Source organism: Protopterus annectens, chromosome 9.part0, assembly GCF_019279795.1.
Source record: "Protopterus annectens isolate FY-2018-M chromosome 9.part0, PAN1.0, whole genome shotgun sequence".
Lineage (NCBI taxonomy): Eukaryota > Metazoa > Chordata > Ceratodontiformes > Protopteridae > Protopterus > Protopterus annectens.
This window is the reverse complement of record NC_056743.1, coordinates 1,892,042,990-1,892,061,639: the sequence shown is the minus strand read 5'-3', so window position 1 is coordinate 1,892,061,639 and position 18,650 is coordinate 1,892,042,990. Positions and strand designations below refer to the sequence as shown.

The window sequence follows — 18,650 nt, the reverse complement described above, 5'->3', positions numbered from 1 at the left end:
TCTTGTTTAAATTCGAGAGTAGCGGGGATGCATACAGAAGGGTTGAAAGAAGACGAGAGCGAGCTATGGCAATTTTAGCTGGAGGGGTTAGGAAGGCTTTTATTCTGTAAAGTGACCCTAGTTTTTTATTGATGGTTTTGATAGTTTGGTTAACATGTAGGTCAAATTTTAGATTATTATCTATGATGACACCTAATAGTTTTGAAGAGGGGTCAGGGGAGATTATTGTGCCATCATTTGATATTATGGTAAAGGTGAAAGTGGTAGACCTACGTGTTGGTGAAAATAACAGCATTTTAGTTTTTTTGGGATTTAGGATCAGACGATGTTCAGAAAGCCAGTTTTTTATTGTATTAAAGGTGGTCTGGGTAGCTGACCATAACTCTACTGGAGATGTGGCCGAGCAAATCAGAGTAGAGTCATCAGCATATTGGATTCAGCTGACTTTTGGGATGACAGTATAAAGGTCGTTAATGAAGATGGAGAACAGCAAGGGCCCTAGTATAGAGCCTTGTGGTACTCCAAGGGTGTTAGGTAGAAGGTTAGAGAGTTTGTTCTGCCAGAGGACAGCCTGCTGTCGACCATTCAGGTAGGATTGAAACCATTGGAGGGCTCCAGTATCTAGACAGAATGTTTGCAGGGTGTGGATTAAAAGTTGGTGATCAACCATATCGAATGCCTTGGAAAGATCCAAGAAGAGGGCTGAGGATATATAATTATTGTTGCGATTATGGTTTATGGTGTTAGTAAAGGATAATAATGTTATCCTTTAATATTATTATAATATAATAATAACCTCCTTTTGACAGCACAGCTGCTGACATGGTCACTAATAACCTCCTTTCTAAAGCACAACTACTGCCACGGTCACTAATAACCTCCTTTCCACAGCACAACTACTGACACAGTCACTAATAACCTCCTTTCTAAAGCACAACTACTGCCACGGTCACTAATAACCTCCTTTCCACAGCACAACTACTGACACGGTCACTAATAACCTTCTTTTTGCAGAACAACTACTGACACGGTCACTAATAACCTCCTTTCCACAGCACAGCTACTGACACAGTCACTAATAACCTCCTTTCCATAGCACACCTACTGACACGGTCACTAATAACCTCCTTTCCACAGCACAACTACTGACATGGTCACTAATAACCTCCTTTCTACAGCACAACTACTGACATGGTCACTAATAAGCTCCTTTCCGCAGCACAGCTACTGACACAGTCACTAATAACCTCCTTTCCACAGCACACCTACTGACACGGTCACTAATAACCTCCTTTCCACAGCACAACTACTGCCACGGTCACTAATAACCTTCTTTTTGCAGAACAACTACTGACACGGTCACTAATAACCTCCTTTCCACAGCACAGCTACTGACACAGTCACTAATAACCTCTTTTCCATAGCACACCTACTGACACGGTCACTAATAACCTCCTTTCCACAGCACAACTACTGACATGGTCACTAATAACCTCCTTTCTACAGCACAACTACTGACATGGTCACTAATAAGCTCCTTTCCACAGCACAGCTACTGACACAGTCACTAATAACCTCCTTTCCACAGCACACCTACTGACACGGTCACTAATAACCTCCTTTCCACAGCACAACTACTGACAGGGTCACTAATAACCTCCTTTCTACAGCACAACTACTGACATGGTCACTAATAACCTCCTTCCACAGCACAGCATTGCTTTTACCACAACCATAGTAACACCACAACCCTATTACATTGTACTGCACAGGTTCCGGCAATGTAACCTCTTCATTATTTCTTGACTTGTCAAAAGCATTGTTTACTGTCTCCTGTCATCTACTGTTACAAAAGATGTCCTCTCTAAGCCTCTCTCTAATGTCTGTCACCAAGTTTGAAAGCTATTTATCAGACAGATATCAAGCTGTCATGTGGTAAAATGACTATACTCCTCCTTTAGGTACCGCAGCTGGGGTACCACAGGTGTCCAAAGTAGGACCACTCCTGCCCAACATTTCCTAAATGATCTACAATCAGCAGCCAAACACACAAATCTGATTCAATATACTAATGTTTCTATATTGATTTTCTCCACCCCACCCTGCACAGATTACAAGAACTCACCTAAAAGTCCTTCACCTCCATTGAATTTTGGCCAAACCATTCACAAATACTATGGATGCCCAAAACACTAAGCTGCTCCTTTTCACTACTAATTCACACTCTCACAGTAAAGACCAGTTTATATCACCTCATCTAACAACATTAAGATAAAAACTGGACCATTACAATAAATTTCTTGGAGTCACAATAGATGATGAAATTACACATTTTCACCATATCCAAATAATAGACACACCAAAAGCTTGGCCTGTTGTACAGAGCTAAACATTTCCTCACTGATAAAGTCAGAGAATCAAATGCAGAAACGTAATTATTCCTCACACTACTATTCACCTTTCAGATCTTCACAAACCTGACACCATTCCAGAGAACAAAACCCAAACAATGTTGTAAAAAACTTGCAAAATTTGCCACAAATTTATTTTACTGCATCCACCATTGCTAAGCCCTGTGACTACTAAATTAGAATGAACTATACCACATCCTTTATCAATTCCAGCTTCTAGTAGTCTGCAATTTAACATACAACCTAGACAAAATTTCCAACCCTCAGAACTATGATCCAGTATTTTAACCCGGTCAGAAATCTATGCTCACATGACAAATCTCTACTTACCATAAGTAAATCTCTAAATATCAGCAGATGGTCTATACTCACATATGCCAACAAAGGTTGGAGCTCTCTCCTTCCACCTCCAGGCAAACGGAACACCTGCAGACTTTTGAAGCATATCTTAAACAGCACCTAAGACATGCCCAGATCTGCCATTATTCATCATCAGGATAAAATATGCACATAATCCCAAACAAATGACTTTATATAACAGGAAAAACTAGAATGCAAATGTTTATAATTTTTGCACATATTCTGAGTTTAGGTTTATAGATGTGCACACGTCTAATGTCCACAACAGCCTTTTTACTCTTAGCCATGCACCCCACATCTCTGACAATTTCTGGTGCCCTTGATACATCTAACAGGGGCTTGGAAAATGAAAAATTCTAAAGATTGGGCCTGGCAGATAAACCATTTACAGGCTGCCTGTGTCCATTAATGAAATAGGTGTTAAACCAGGGATGAATTTCCTTTTCCTCAGACAATTGTCCAAGTTACACTTGAATTGGGTTAGGGAGGAACTTTGCTTTATATGAATGGGGAGCCTGTTCCAGAGCAGGGAGGGCCTCTGGGATAAAAAACAACCTGAAGAAATACAGGTGAAAGTGAAACACAAAAGGAAGGCCCAAAGAAACAAACTGCTGTAGACAAAATCCACAAGAACTTTAATCCAGAAGCCTTTTAAAATAAAAACGTGTTTAAAAACAATGAAAGGTAAGCGCTTTCATTCATAAAATACATGAACTTCTGGAGCTTTTCTCCCCGGGCCTCCGCTGAAAATGGACATGTATCCAGTCAGACTATCCCGGTAAACAAATGTAAAATAAATAAATAAATAAATAAACTTCATCAGATAACAATGCTGGAAGTATACACTCATTCTAAAGCTTTTGTGTTCAATCACATGACCGCAGAGCCCTCAGGAAATGAAACATCAACTTAAAGAAGCCACTGAAAAGAAATTCACAGTGCATGGTACTGAGCCAGTAGTATTTACAAAAATTGCAACAAAGAATCAAATATAGAAAATGGAAACAGAATGCATTCCCCATAACATCAAAAATGAAGACAAAAGAATGTAACTATATGCCTTATGTTTACGGCTCATCTTTCCAGTGCTTTTAATTTAAGCAAACATGCTAGTTTAATGATTTGAGGATTAGTCTTTCTAAATAAAGCTGTACACAAGTCATTAAGGTCAGACCCTCATTTAGAAGTAGAAAAGAGATTTTGTAACTAAAGACACAAAATATAATTTTATGAGTGGATTGTATGGATGTGATTAAGAGTAGGGCGAGTGGGTTGAGGTTTTGTTGAAGGTCGGACAGTTAATTGAGAAAGCAACTTTAAAAAATAAAACTTGCTCCCATGTCTTTGGTTGACGCAAGACGTGTAAATGGACAGATACGGATTACTCACTAACCCATGTATTTGAGTCCATTATGTTTTTGACTGACAGTATGCATTTAAGTCTATTCCACAGGAAGGCTGCGTTTTATCATACACTTCTAAACTAAGTACTTACTTGACATTTTGACACAGGTGAACATGGCCGATATGAGCACTTTTCACGACAGATCACTACTGGACTTGCTTCTGTACCTCTAATTGTAAGTGACTTGTAATCCATGGATACCTGGTCTCTCTAAGTCCATGAGTTATTTTAGGGAAAAGTCAGTTTTGTTGCATTAGCAGTTTTTGAAAAAGGTGTCAATGAATTTGTGCGCTGTATGAAATGTAGATACTTTGATATTTGCATTAATCTTTTTATGAGAAATAAAATAAAACTGGACCACAGCCAAAATAACGATGATGACTTTAATAGCAAATAAATCCACATGAAACAGTAAGCGCTTTCGTCCACACTGGACGTCTTCAGACTGCACAATGTGACAACAAAACTTAAAACATTTAAATGCCCCTTTTCATAAACACATGACCTGCGATGTTAATGATGGAACCCTTTCCTTTTAAGGAAGGCAGTGAAATCCTTTCTATCATTTAACCCCAGTAGATGGCAACTATTTAATTTCACTTGCCACGCATATTCTTTCCATCCCAGCTGTTCTTCTGCATCAGATTTACTGTCCACATTCAAAACTTCATCTAAAACACAGAACATGAAGTTAACATCATGTGTTCTCTTTGTAATGCCTGCCCAACGCATTCGTTTCATCTTGTATGCTTACAGTACATTTATGCTCATACATCCTACGCCCTATATAAAAAGAACTGCATAACAAGCACAAAACTAAAATTGGTTTGGATTTATTTGCCATTAAAGTCACTATCGTTATTTTGGCTCTGGTCCAGTTTTATTTTATTTTTTGTTTGTTTTTTTCCCACATTAGTGTTGTTTGTTTTGCGTTCTTTTTATGAGAAAGTTTAAAATGGTCTCACCATAAAATTAATGATTCAGTCACCTTGAAATTGAGGTTACATGTGCTTTTTTCTGTAAGATAATGGATCAGTGTTCTACCTTCGGTAATAATTTTAAAATAAATAAAATAAGTTATCTCCTTACGTATATCTTTCACTCCCTTAAAAGACACGAAATTGGCATTTTTGTTACACGCTAGCTGTAGAGGGTAGTACTTCTGTGGAGGTAAAAGATAGAGCAGTTGTGGAAGTGTAGCATTAACTGCAGTCTGCATACAGACAGCACGATGGTTTGCAGAAGTTAATGTATAAAAGAAGATGTTTATAATTCCATGAGAAGGCCTGAGCAGAAACATATAGGATCATTTCCAGCATCTTTGGCAAGCATTACTGTAGTCTGCCTAAGCTAAGTGGGGTTGTGTGTAATGAACATAAATAAATGTGAATACCACAGTGTTTGCATCATAATGAATTAATGACCCCAAGCGGTATAGTGAGAGTGTTATTTATTTATTTAAGAGTACATGCCATGAATAGTATCAACTAAAAGAAAAACGGGTGATGTAAGGTAAGCTTATCAACCGGGACTATCTTATGGCACTGCCTTAGTCCTTGTACAATAAAAGAACTAGATGTCTAATATAATAAATGTATATCCTTGGCCCTGCAACCAAACCTGCTCATACAGAACCTTACATATAGCAGTAGTTCCCGTGTGATGTCTCTGCTTCTGATGCATTATTCATACAACTGTATGTACAGGATTCTTTGTCAGTGAGTATATTCATACATGTTTACTATCATTTAGCCTTTAATACAGTTCTTGTTTCTGTAATTTATGGTGTTTTATATTTGGTGTTACAAATGATTGCTCTGACTTTCATTATTTCTTCTATATATATAACACATGCCTGAGTCAGCCCAGACCCAGTGATATCAACTTGCTTACAAAATTCACATAGTATTTCAATAAAACTCTTCTGCTAGAGAGACAGAGTTTAAGTAGCTCACCAAATGATTTCTGCTTTTGTGTTTTGCCAGTGTCTTACCGTCTGTTTACAGTGGACCATCAATTAGTCCCTAGCAATGCAACTGTCTCTATTGATTTTGTGGTAAGAATTTTATTTTATGAATTCCAAACCTGTGTTTGTTGAATGCAGAGCCATGTCTTTAATATGATTATTCTGAGATGTACACACCTCCTGAACCTTCACTATAGCACTTAGATAATATTGCCACAGTGTTGTATTTTATGAAATTATTTCTTCTGTTATAAAGTGCAGAATATTATTTTTCAATAGCATTGTGTTCCTGCCAAATTTAGAATGCTGAAAACTAATTCTGTGGTTATTCATCTTTTGTATTGATGTGTGATGATAGATATAAGGGGATACTGGGTGATGCCCCCAAGTTTTATTTTAGGAATAACAACTCTTTAAAAAGATTGCTGTGTTATAAACCTGTTACTAAGATTATTCAGCAACCTGAACTGTGCGGAACATATCCCTGTGGAGGCTGGAGTATGTGGGTTGCATTTGAGCGTCCAGACACACATAAGGTTTATCAGTTTAAACAGTTTGCCACATGCCAAAGTAGTAGTTTTGTTTATTTATCTGTGTGTACTGTGTGACATAGCTTTTATGTTGGGAAAACTAATAGAACCTTAAAGGATAGAGTATGTGAGCATTTATATAGTATTAGTAAGCACAACACAAAAAATGCCTTATCTAAAGATGTTCGTGAACTAGTGATGAACATACATTTAAATTCTGTCTGTTAGAGCTGTTTAGGCTGTCTGTTAGAGGAGGGGGACATTAGAACTGTGACTGAATGTGTTGAAATCAAGAGGATCGTGGAACTTCAAAGTAATAAAGGAAAAGGTGTTAATGAATACGTGTCTTTAAGACCGCTATTAAGATCACGTGGTCTTAAGAGGTAAATTTGAATCTGGTTATTTAATGGTGGTCTGTTTGGTATGTAAGTGATCTGAGGAAGTGATTAGTTAGGTCATGAAAGCTCTTATCTTGTATTTGTCTTTGCTTACTTTCTTTTATTAAAGTAACAGTTTTATCAATACAGCCTTGTTGATTGGTTACATTTGATTTTTATTTCCTTTAAAAATGTGTTTAATAATCAGCGAAGCTATTTATAATGATCTAGCTGTCCATAGTTATTTATGCAAAATAACAGAATAATTTAGTTGGACAAGTGTATCTTGTACAGGATACCGCAGCTGTGGAACAAATTCCCGTTCCAGGTAAAACAAAGCTCATCCTTATCAATATTCAAGTGCAACTTAAATATATGGATGGGTGATACAAAATTTACCCCAGGACTGCTCCTGTACTACCAATGGACAGAGGCAGCTCCTAAGTGTTTTGTCTCATGCATGGGTGCCCTCAAATTATCAGTGGCATGAATCCAGTATTTCTCACTAGGGGTAACATATAATTATTGACCAGGATATGGACAAGTCCAATCTAACACCAAATGGGACAGGTTAATTCAAACCCCAAAGCAGTAATTGGCTTGGCTTAAAATGCCCTACAAGGGCAGCTAGCCCAGTACTTACAAATTAACCTATACATTTATCTGTCTCTCTATCTATCTATTTATCTATCTAGCTAGCTATCAAACTAGCCATCTGTCTTGGTTAACTGAACTAGTCAGACTGGGTCATTTGCTCCTTTTCAATGGTGTCCCAGACAAAAAAGCTCCCCATACACAGTACAAAAAATATGATTAGTACAGATTCATAGATTAGTACTAAGCTAACTGCCCTTGCGACTTATTTTAAGCCTAGCCAGTTATCCCTTGTGAGACTCAAACCCTGCACCTTGTGTTTGTAAGGCAAAAACCTTAACCATTAGGCCACCCTCCCTTGTATGCAATTGCATGAAAGAAGAATGTAGACCATTCGAATACAGTGCGTAAATCATAAGTAGAGTATGCAAGCACAGGGGGAGCTCCAAATGCACAATATATTGCATGCAGTACATTGCAGACGATTTTACAACCTTCGTAATTATATACAGTTTTGAAAGAAGGCAAAGGAGAGGATTATAGTAAGAGGAAAAAGGATAGGAGAGCTTTACGTGGCAAAGTAACTTGTAAAAGATAGGAACTGGTGGTGATGGGTATAGCACAGCAGGATAGAATAAGGAGTGAACACTGCAGAGGAAAATATGATATATATATATATATATATATATATATATATATATATATATATATATATATGTATATATACCCCTATATATATATATATATATATATATATATATATATATATATATATATATAGGTCTATTACGGTTGATTGAAAACTCACTTGACTGGAAATGAAATTACTAGGACCAGTTCACTGAAAACTCATTTCATTGAAACTCATTTCGTTGAAAGTTATAAATGGCCTTTCCCCCACTGTAGTGCGACCCTGGAGTTAGTATATAAAGTAAGGGGGGCTGTGGGGGCATAGCCCCCACATATTATAAACATTTTAAACTATACACAATGATACTTACAATTGCAATAAATAACTGTTTCCAAAAGAGAATATATAACCAAAATATGTGGGGGGCTTCACCCCCCCATCCCACCCAACCCCCAGTGTGGGGGGCTGTGCCCCCCCTACTTAATATACTAACTCCAGGGTTGCACTACAGTGGGGAAAAGGCCATTTATAACTTTCAATTAAATGAGTTTCAGTCAAATGAGTTTTCAGTGAAATGAACTTTAAGTGAAGTGGTCCTAGTAATTTAATTTTCAATCAAGTGAGTTTTCAATCAACTGTAGTAGACCCATATAGGAGGACGGGGAGAAAAGAATGGTAGAATAAACGTTTTGAGTGAAGAGAATAATATATTCAGTGTGCAGTCATTGCTTGACATGCCGATGATATGATGAAACATCAAAATAGAAACAAAGTCTCACTTTTTGTTGAATCAAAATGGGATGCAAGTGATGAAAGCATTTCGCTAATTCCATTTTTACTGCATACAGCTAACAGAAACTAGCCCACACTTAAATGGTGTTTGTGATGTGACTGTTACGTCAATGAAGATTTCTCTGTGTTGTCAGTGGTCTCACAATTGTTCTACTTCAGTAAAGTAGGCACAACCATAGCAAAGGCACTAACTACAGGAAAGTACAAGATCTGATTGAGTGGAAGGACCACTCCTTACTTCCTCAGTATTAGTGGTACAACAGGTAAGACACTTGTCCTTGTTGTAGAAGGCTGTGGGTTCTATTCTCGCACCATGTAGTCGTGCAGCATAAGGAGGTACTGCTATTCTGAGTGTGCCGTTCTTCAGATAAGATGTTAAACTGATGTCCAATCTTTAAGGGAGGAGGTTTGGCATAATGGTTAAAGTCTTAACCTCACAAATACATGGTACAAGGTTTGATTCTAACTTCTGGTTAGTGGCTAGTTTGTCGACTGATAGCCTAGTATTCACATAACTCTGTCTTAGTAGTTTAACAGGTAGCACATGCACCATTGGAGCAGAAAACTGTGAGTTCTATCTCACACTCGTGAGTTAGATTTATATTCAAATACCGATACTGCAGTTTAGTATAAGAGAGGGAGCTGCACTTCAGAAAAGACATTAAACCAATGTCTCATTTGCCTGACTTGGTGGTAGCCCAGATAGATGTAAAGGATCTAATACACCTTATCAAAAAGAGTTGGGGTCCTTTATTTAGGGGGTTGGAGTTTGACATAATGGTTAAGGTGTTTACCTCATAAATACAAGGTACAGGGTTTGATTCTTACCATTTGGTTTAGGACAACTGACTAAGCTTAAAATGGCCGACATGGGCGGATAGCATAGTACAAACCTATGAACCCATTAAAAATATGTGGCTGTTTATCATTACAGTTTCCAAATATGCACCATATTCCTGTCTCCATTTGCCGTTATTCATTTCTACAATACATTTCAACAACTGCACAGTCTGTAACCACATTATTAATAGTGACAAATGTTTGTGTAATCCTGAGTGTAGCATTTAATGGATCTCCAACAATGTAATGGATGCACTTTTTTTCTCAGTAACAAATAATATTTATTTATTTATTGACATTTGTTAACCGGGTTTGTCCTACTGAGTTTGTGGCCCATTATCAGTGGAGACCCAAGGAGAAAAGCTCCAGTAATACATTTTAAAACAAGTACAGTTTTAAACAATATTGATATAATAGCAGTTATAGCAAAACGATTCACATATGTTGGGATAAATGCATAAAGTTAAAGTTGCATTAAAAATAAGCTAAGTAACAATTTTACATTGATATAGTTCAATAGGTCAACAATGAACATTTTTGGTTTGTATAAAATTGTGCAAATGCATAATAGACACATTGGAGAGAGAGGTGTAATGAGGTACTAAATATGCTCCTGTTGAGGGTACATAAAGGGAAGGAAGACTAGGTAGGGTCATGGCAAGGGCAGGTCCTGGAATTGAGAAAATAAGCTTTTAGTTCATTTTTAAAGTGTGAGGTGTGTGAGATTGAACGTAAGTCAAGGGGAAGTTTGTTCCAAGCATGGGCAAGGGAGTGTTTGTAGAGTAGTTTGCCTACTGACCTTTTTGGGTGGTAGATATCAAGTAATTGTTGGTTAGAAGTACGGAGGATCCGGGATGGGATGTAGATGGAGACTAAGGAAGATAGAGATGGACAGAAGGAGGGTTTATAAAGAATAGAGTGTAGCACATGAAATTGATAAGATAGCAGAAACTGGGGAAGTTCAAGCCATTAAAGAGAGTTTAAAGAAATGCAGTGGTGTGAGTTGTATGGGGAGTTAGTAATGAATCTGGCTATTTTATGGTAAGTGTGTTGCAGTTTGTTTAGAGTGGAGGCCTGGATATTGGTAAGAACTGTGGCAGTGTATAAGAGGGAGGGGAGGAGGAGTGCCTGGCCCAGGGTAAGTCTAGATTCAGGGGTTAGGAATGTTTTGTTCCGATATAGCAGACCTAGTTTCTGGTTTGTTTTTTTATACATTGGAGTATGTGTAGGTTGAACTTGAGTTCATCATTGATAATGACCCCTAGGAGTTTTATGTGGGTGTCAGGTTGGATGTTTGTATTGTTAGAAGATGTAATAAAAATGAGGTTTTGTGATGAGAAAGAGAACGGGGAAGGAAAAGTAGGAGTTTGGTCTTTTTGGGATTTAGGATCAATAGGTTGTGAGAGAGCCATTGTTCAGTGGCTAGTAGGGCTTGTTGGGTCAGGGAGTGTAGTTCAGGAATGTTATTTGAGATGGATATAAGTGTGGAGTCGTCGGCATACTGAATAAGGGAGGATTCTTTGCATGAGGTGTAAAGATCATTGGTGAAGATGTTAAACAAAAGGGGTCCCAAGATGGAGCCTTGGGGAACACCAGTGGAGATGGGAAGGAAAGGTGAGGAGGATGAGAGCCATTTGACAGATTGTTCCCTGCCAGATAGATAACTATTAAACCAGGCAAGTGTGGAGGGGGATAGGTGGAGATTTACGAGTTTGGATAGTAGTAGAGGATGAGAGACAGTATTTAAGGCTTTGGAGAGATCTAGGAAGAGACAGGAAATGAGTTTATTGTTGTCTAGGGCTTCTGCAATGATATGAGGGAAGGAGAGGAGGGCAGTGGTGGTGCTGTGGTGAGGACGAAATCAATGTTGGGTAGGGTTAAGTAAGTGGTGTGTGAGGAGGTGCTTGAGAAGCTGTGAGTGAATACATTTTTCTAATATCTTGGAGAGGGGGACAGAATGGCAATGGGTCGGTAGTTTGAGGGGTCAGTGGAGTTTCCACCTTTATAAAGATGGATAGTGAAGAAAGATTTCCAAAGGGTGGGGACAGTTGATTCCAGAATAGATCGATTAGTTAGTATAGATACAGGATAGGCAATTGAGTCAGCAGCAAGTTTGAGGAATGTAGGAGATAGATTGTCAGTGGAAGGAGAGCAAGGTTTTAGCTTGAGTAATAGAGATTTGATGTAAGTAATGGAAATTGGCTCAAAAGAAAACAAAGTTATGTTAGTGGGACTTGGAGAGGTGGGTGTCGAAGTAGAGTTTGGCTTAGAGGTTACCAGATTTTGGATGGAAGAGATAAAGTGTTTATTCAGGAGGGTAGCTGTTTCCTGAGAGGAAGAGTTAGGGTATGGGGAGGGATTAGAGGGCTTTCCAGGATAAAGGATGTTGTTGAGAGTTGACCAAAATTTTCGAGGATTAGATTTGTTGTTAAGCTGAGCAGAGCTATAGTATAACATTTTGTCATTAGTTGTATGTTTTTTGCAAGGTTCCTCAGTTGCCTGTATTTTTGAAGAAAAGGTGGTTGTTTAGTTTTAGTCCAGGTTTTCCAAGCATGAGCTCTTTGTTTCATAAGGGACCTAGTCTCTTTGGAGAGCCAGGGAGCATGGTTTGATTTTACTCTGATCTTCCTAGAGGGAGCTAAGGAGTTTAGAGTATTCATGAAGATGCATTTGAAAGTGCTTACAGCATCATTTAGGGGGAGGTGTTTTAGGATGGACCAATCTATGTTGTGGAGAATGGAGTTAAATTGGGATGAATTGAAAGTTGATAGTTTTTGACAGTCTTTGATAAGGTGGGGTTTAGGAATATGGGAGTAGTGTCTTAAGATGGTGGTAGGGAGATGATCACTGAGGGAGTCAGGTAAGGTGGTGGGATTGTGGTATTGGTGGAGGGAATTGGTAAGGATCCAGTCTATGATGGAGCTGGAAGAGGAATTTTTATGGAAGTGAGTGGGAGATGTTATAAGTTGGTGGAAGTCATGTACGTGGATACTGAGTTGGGGGGAGTCAGTTGTGAGTTTGGACCAATCAATGTTGACATCACCAAGGATAAGTGTCTCACATGCTATGTTGTGGGAGAACCGGGATAGGATGTTTTCAAGAATGGGCAGATTGTTACCAGGAGGAAGGTAGATAGAGGCAATTACAAGCGTTTTATAGGGATTCAGATGGCAGTTAAGGATGATGATTTCAGCTGGGAGGAAGTCAGGAATTGGGGAAGGGTATGGTGAGAGGATAAGGTTGTTTGAGTATAGGATGGCCATGCCACCACCTTTTTTTACAGGTTTATCAGATCGGAAGATATTATAACCTGGTGGGAGTATTTCACTATTTGAGATGTGTGGCTTCAGCCAGGTTTCAGATAGGGAGAGGATGTGAGGGGTATTGAGAGCTATCCATGAGTGCAGCTCAGTGACTTTATTTGCTAGACTCTGAATATTCAATGAGTAAATAGTTAAGCATTTGAATGGAGATGATTGTTGTGACTGTTAGAGGAGTAAGATGGGGGCAGTGTAGAGGTAGTTTTAGGGAGAGAAGAGGGGCCAGGGTTGGGATGGATATCTCCAGAACGAAGTAGGTTTTTAGTGAGGAGAGAGTGTGTAGTAGATGCTAGATGGAGTTTGTATAGTTTTGACTTAGCTTTGTGGGAAGGTTTAAAAACCTGTACTATGGATAGTTTATATAGACTTGAGATAGAGATAGTAAAGAGATTAGGGGAGATAGTAAAAGATGAAGTAGTTGGATATATGTTGTATGAGTGAGAAGTTGGTGAACATAGGAGTGGGTCAGAGAGAGTGGAGTGGTAAGAGGTGGTGATAGAGAGAATCTAACCAACGAATACAGTGAAATAACAACATAATGTGTTGTTAAATTGCTCAGATGAAAAGCATTGTTATCCATTAAAACATGAAAATAATCTTCATTGTGCCACCATTTTAATTAATCCTGCAATATTTTTAACCTATCATTTTACCGTAGATTACTATACCACTCCAACTACATTTTTAGATTAACATCTTTTATTAGACAAGCATTAGTAACTGGTTCCACAGTGGAGCACTACACCCCTTGTATAAGCCCTGATCTCATTTTCAGATGAGCTAACAATGATCAAGAACTCCATTATAACACATACGTTTTTTCACACAGAATTTTTGTTCAGGTTTCATATGGTTCTCTCCAATTTCCCCCATAACTGGGCAATCCCACACAACAAGGAACACCCAGGAGCCCTCAATTGACTCCAGAACTGTTCAAAGATTCTAATGATGCTTTCTAACCCCAACCCTTCGAGCAGTATTCTGTCTGTGAATGGACTTCATCTGAGCATTGTATGCTCTCTTCTAACCTGCATCCCTTGAACACCCTGCTCTTCCTTCCACTTATTCATTATCTGTTGGTAGACAGACAGACTAATACTCAGCTTACGGCCTCTGGCACCTTATGTTTTTCTATGGTGTTTGATAGTGTTCTCTGCTTCTTTGAAATTTTGGAAGATATGGTCAAGTGTAGTCTAAGGCACTAGTTATTTTGTAATAATGACACTGCATTCCTTCGCTCCTTCCAGTAATGGTGTCATGTCATACTAATTTTCAGTTCTGAAATATATTTATACTGCACAAACAAAAGCATCCATAACATCAGTGTAGATGTAACAGTAAAAAAAACATAAAAAATAGAGATGTTAGGTGGATTTTATCATAGTGTAGCACTTGGCATCCTATAAAATGGGTATCTTCAGAGCAAGTTAAAATAAATGTATATCATCCAACAGAAATTCCCAGGTTACTTCCCTGTATTCTAAACTTGAAGTGACATTTCTATCTTGCAAATCTTTTGAATACTGTCAACACAGTAAATATTTTTTTTGAAAAATGAACATTAAGTTGCATACTTATACAAAATGAGGTTTGGAGCAGATCAATTTGTCCAGGGACATCTTCAAGGTGTGTTGAAATGAATAGAGTAGCAGGAATTGGGAGGATAGGGTTAAATATGAATGGATAAGGTTTGGGAGGACGTGACGTAGGGGTAGGGAGGGGTGTAAAGGATATTAGACTAGTGTAACTGTAGTAGGAGTCACATTTTGGTGTGAACTTGCTATACTGCAGCTTCATGTCCTAATGACCGGTGTGTTCTTTGGTCAGGTAGGCCTTGGTTTGGTGGTGGGCATGGGGAGGTGAGTACCTACGGTACAGGGTATGGTCATATGTATGCTGGTTAAAGGTAAGTTTTTTTTTGGGGGGGGGTGGCATTCACAGATTTTGTTAGTGTATTACTATCATGCTTGTAAGGAGTTAGGGGCAGAATAACATTACGGGGCTTTATTATTGTTGGTAGCATTAGGCTGCCGGTAGTCATAGCTTAAAGAGGTTTGGTGAGCTTTCGGTTCGTATTCCTGACAGCTGGTAGGTATAATTTCAGTGTGTTTTTGTAGTAGTGGTGGTGAGGGACAAGTGTAGTTCGAGGGTTTGTACGTCAGCGCTATGGCAGTTGCAGGATTTTGCTAAGATGTGGTATTGCTTGGTTTGGAGGTATTCACTTGTTTCCCCTTTGTGTAGTCCTGTTAGTGTGAGGTAGCTGCATGGAGGCCTTCTTTAGCAGGGTTACTGCATTTAATGTGGTAGTAAGCATTGCTGAGGTAGAATGGTGAGGGCCCAGTGCAGTTGGCAATATAATGACAGAGGTGCTTTTTGTGGGCTGTGTGATGGTGTGGTTGTTCCCCATTACAGAGTTATGATCTATATCATTGTGTACACGGGCACAGTGTTTGTACATCGGGTAGTATTTGGAGTTATAGTACTTATAAATTTGTTGCGTCCTGAAGCGGTGTATTTCCTGTAGGTTCTATGTGTTATTTGTGTTGTGCAAGTTTTAGTTGTTCAATCATAATTGCGCCTTGTGTTTAGTTTTGTTATTGTAGGTGTGCTTGTAAGTTAGTAATGGACATCCAATATTGAAGTACTGAGTTGTTTGGGATGTGCAGCTGTCCTAGCATTACATATTACCCCATTAACAAATAAATACAATGTATTTATTCCTTCAGAACCGGTTTCAGACTTTAGATGTTCATCCTTGCAATCGTATATTATTACAGCATTTGTAAGCCAGGATGAAGTGCAACTGTGATTTTTTTTTTGAAGGTGGCTCTGATGTAATGGAGGAGGTGGCAGTTGTAATTTTGGAGTTTCTGTTGCTGGAGGGTGGTCAGTTGCTAGCATTATGAGGAGGGCAGTTTCATGGCTAGATGAGGGCTGTTTCATGGGTAGATGAGTGTTGCAGTCGGTAGCTGTGGTTGTACATGCACATGGCATGAGTGGCAGTCCAGAGACATTGACTGTTTGGTGGATGGGGCTTGGGTACTAGTGTTTCATCTCTGGTTTGAGCCGTTTCCGACCCAACTTTCTTCAAGGTAATACAACTGCATCTGTTCTAATGGAGTGATTTAGAGCAATTTTTGAAACTTGCTTGTGAACGTGATGATATCTTTCTGGAGTAGTAAAGAGAAGGAAGCTGGCCTTCGTGTGAGGTTGTAGAGAATAGCGGGAGGCTGGTAGTTTGCAGACTGAGGAAGGCTGTACTTTGTGGACCAGTTGCATCATGGGTGCATTTTTGGGGGGTGCAGCATTGGCATGGTTTTGAACCCGACAATGTGGCTTGAGTGTATATGTTACGACTATTTCTGGGATGATGGTTGTGCTGCAGGTGGAGTGAAATTAGGCAATTCACGGTGGGATATATGAAGAAATGGCAGATGTAGGTAGGCGGTCAAAGGGTAATGTGCGCTATTTCTTTCTATGTGGCTCTGGTTGTCATGGAGGGTGGATAAATTTCCGGGATGAAGACAGAGGACTGATTGGTTTTGCAGCCTGGGAACATGGATTGGATATACCAGAGTGAGCTCACGGAAATACTGAATGGATCACTTGAGAAAGCTATCGCCGGGTAGGGGGACATCAGAGGTCTGAAGGGGAGGCTGGCTGGAGGGAAGGATTACTTTATTAATATTTTAATGGATAGTGGGTGACACTTGGATGTGTGTGCTGATTATGCCTGTAGGGGAGGATTTTCAAACTGTTTTATCTCTTTGTTGAATGTTCTTTAGGCTGAGGTGCTAAAGCACCTTACCAAGAAAGGGAGAAAAAAAACAGAAAATTGTTGATAAGGGCTCACTTGCAGTGAGTTGTTGCTATGGAGTTTTGCTTTGGTCCTCCACTGTACCTAATTAAATAATGTAAACTCATCTTTGCCAGCTGAAATCCCAAACAAGTGGTCATGACATGGTTCATGCTTCCTGTTTTATAAATAAAAAAAAAGGGGGGGGGTCCACATGTTTGCAGGCCAAGGTGTGCAGTGGCAGCTGCGAGGGGGGAGGTTTGGGAGTCTGGTATCAGTGGTTCGGATTTTGCTGCATCATGTCCCTCAGCTGTACAGATTTTGTGGAGTGTGCAGATTGTGAGAATGTGGGTAACAGACTTGGTAGAGCCATGCTAGTTATTTGGAAGTGCATATTCCTGTTTTTCTGGGGAAAGCAACCATTTTGTGGAATGCTGTTTTGGTGTGGGGAAGCCTGAGTTGTACCCTTCTTGATTGTGGTCGGTGCTTTGGTTACTTGAGCATGAATGCGGGGGTTGTTGGCACCTAAATGTTGTGAGAGAAGGGCACAATGCATTTGTTATATCACTGAAGTGACCACTAGCATTTAAGTAGGTAACAGTCTGTTCAGCCGAATAAGCAGCAAAGTGGTGACTTTTGCAGCCATTTGGTAATGTGGGGAAAAGTGCTGAAGGGTGATAGCAGGGTGTTCTGAGTTGCCATATTATCTTCCAGGATTTTGACATGGTGCATAGATGTCTGGTTTGGGCTGTTTGGCATGGGATTTGGGGTGGTATTGGTGGTGATGCTGTTGCTCAGCTTTTCAGCTGTTAGAAGGTTGAGAATACCACAAGTTTTTTTGCAGACTTTGGGCTGACAGAGTGGGGATTTGACTGGGTTAATGGGTAGTTCTACACATGCGTGGGGTCATAGAGGTCTGGTCTTAACAATGTTAATTGTAAATGGAGGCTATCTGGCTTAGGAATAACATGCCAGATATGGCAATGAGGTATCCCAAAGTTGTACGAGATTCAATTTTGTAAGGAAAGAGAATTGTCAGTGTTATGTTGTGGTGGTTCCTTACCATGCCATGGCTTTGAATCCATGTAAAGTCAAGGTATATCACAGGGTATTTCCCCAGTCTTTCACTGGTTTAGATTTCAGCTTTCAGAACTAAATGCTTTGTCTGAGGTGTTCTACAGTCTATATGTAGATGGCCGGAAATTGGGTACCTTGATTACATGTGGTACAGACAAGGCATGTCTGCAAAATAATTTGAATTAATTGTTCATTTGGTCTCAGGAGAATTATACATTGATATATACATATTAATCTAAGCATATGAAGTTTGGTAGGTGGAAATTGGATGGCGTTAGTTTGATCGAAGAGGAATGAGTGCAATGGAAATATACCACGTGTATCCACGGAAGTGATACTGAACAGTGTAAGGTCAAGGGAGGATGAGCTATGTTGAGGGTAAGGTGTAGCAGGGTTCGACATTTACTTAGGGGTAGTTTTGGGTTCTTACTGGTGGGAGGAGCGGCACCAATTTCAGGAGTGGGGGTAGTTACTAGGTTAATGGCTCTAAGGTTTTGTTGAACTAGTCAACTTCAGGTAAGTAAAACTAGTCAACTTCAGGTAAGTAAAGA

At 39.3% G+C, this 18,650-nt stretch overlaps 1 protein-coding gene across 1 annotated transcript in view; it reads left to right on the top strand.

Moving 5' to 3' along the window:
• The window catches only part of LOC122812307 (complement C3-like), a 2,177,376-nt gene that overhangs the window by 321,595 nt on the left and 1,837,131 nt on the right, over nucleotides 1–18,650 (top strand). The window contains exon 4 of the mRNA XM_044084710.1: nucleotides 6,162–6,232. Coding sequence (XP_043940645.1) covers nucleotides 6,162–6,232 — 71 coding nt within the window. The remainder of the gene's footprint in view (nucleotides 1–6,161; nucleotides 6,233–18,650) is intronic.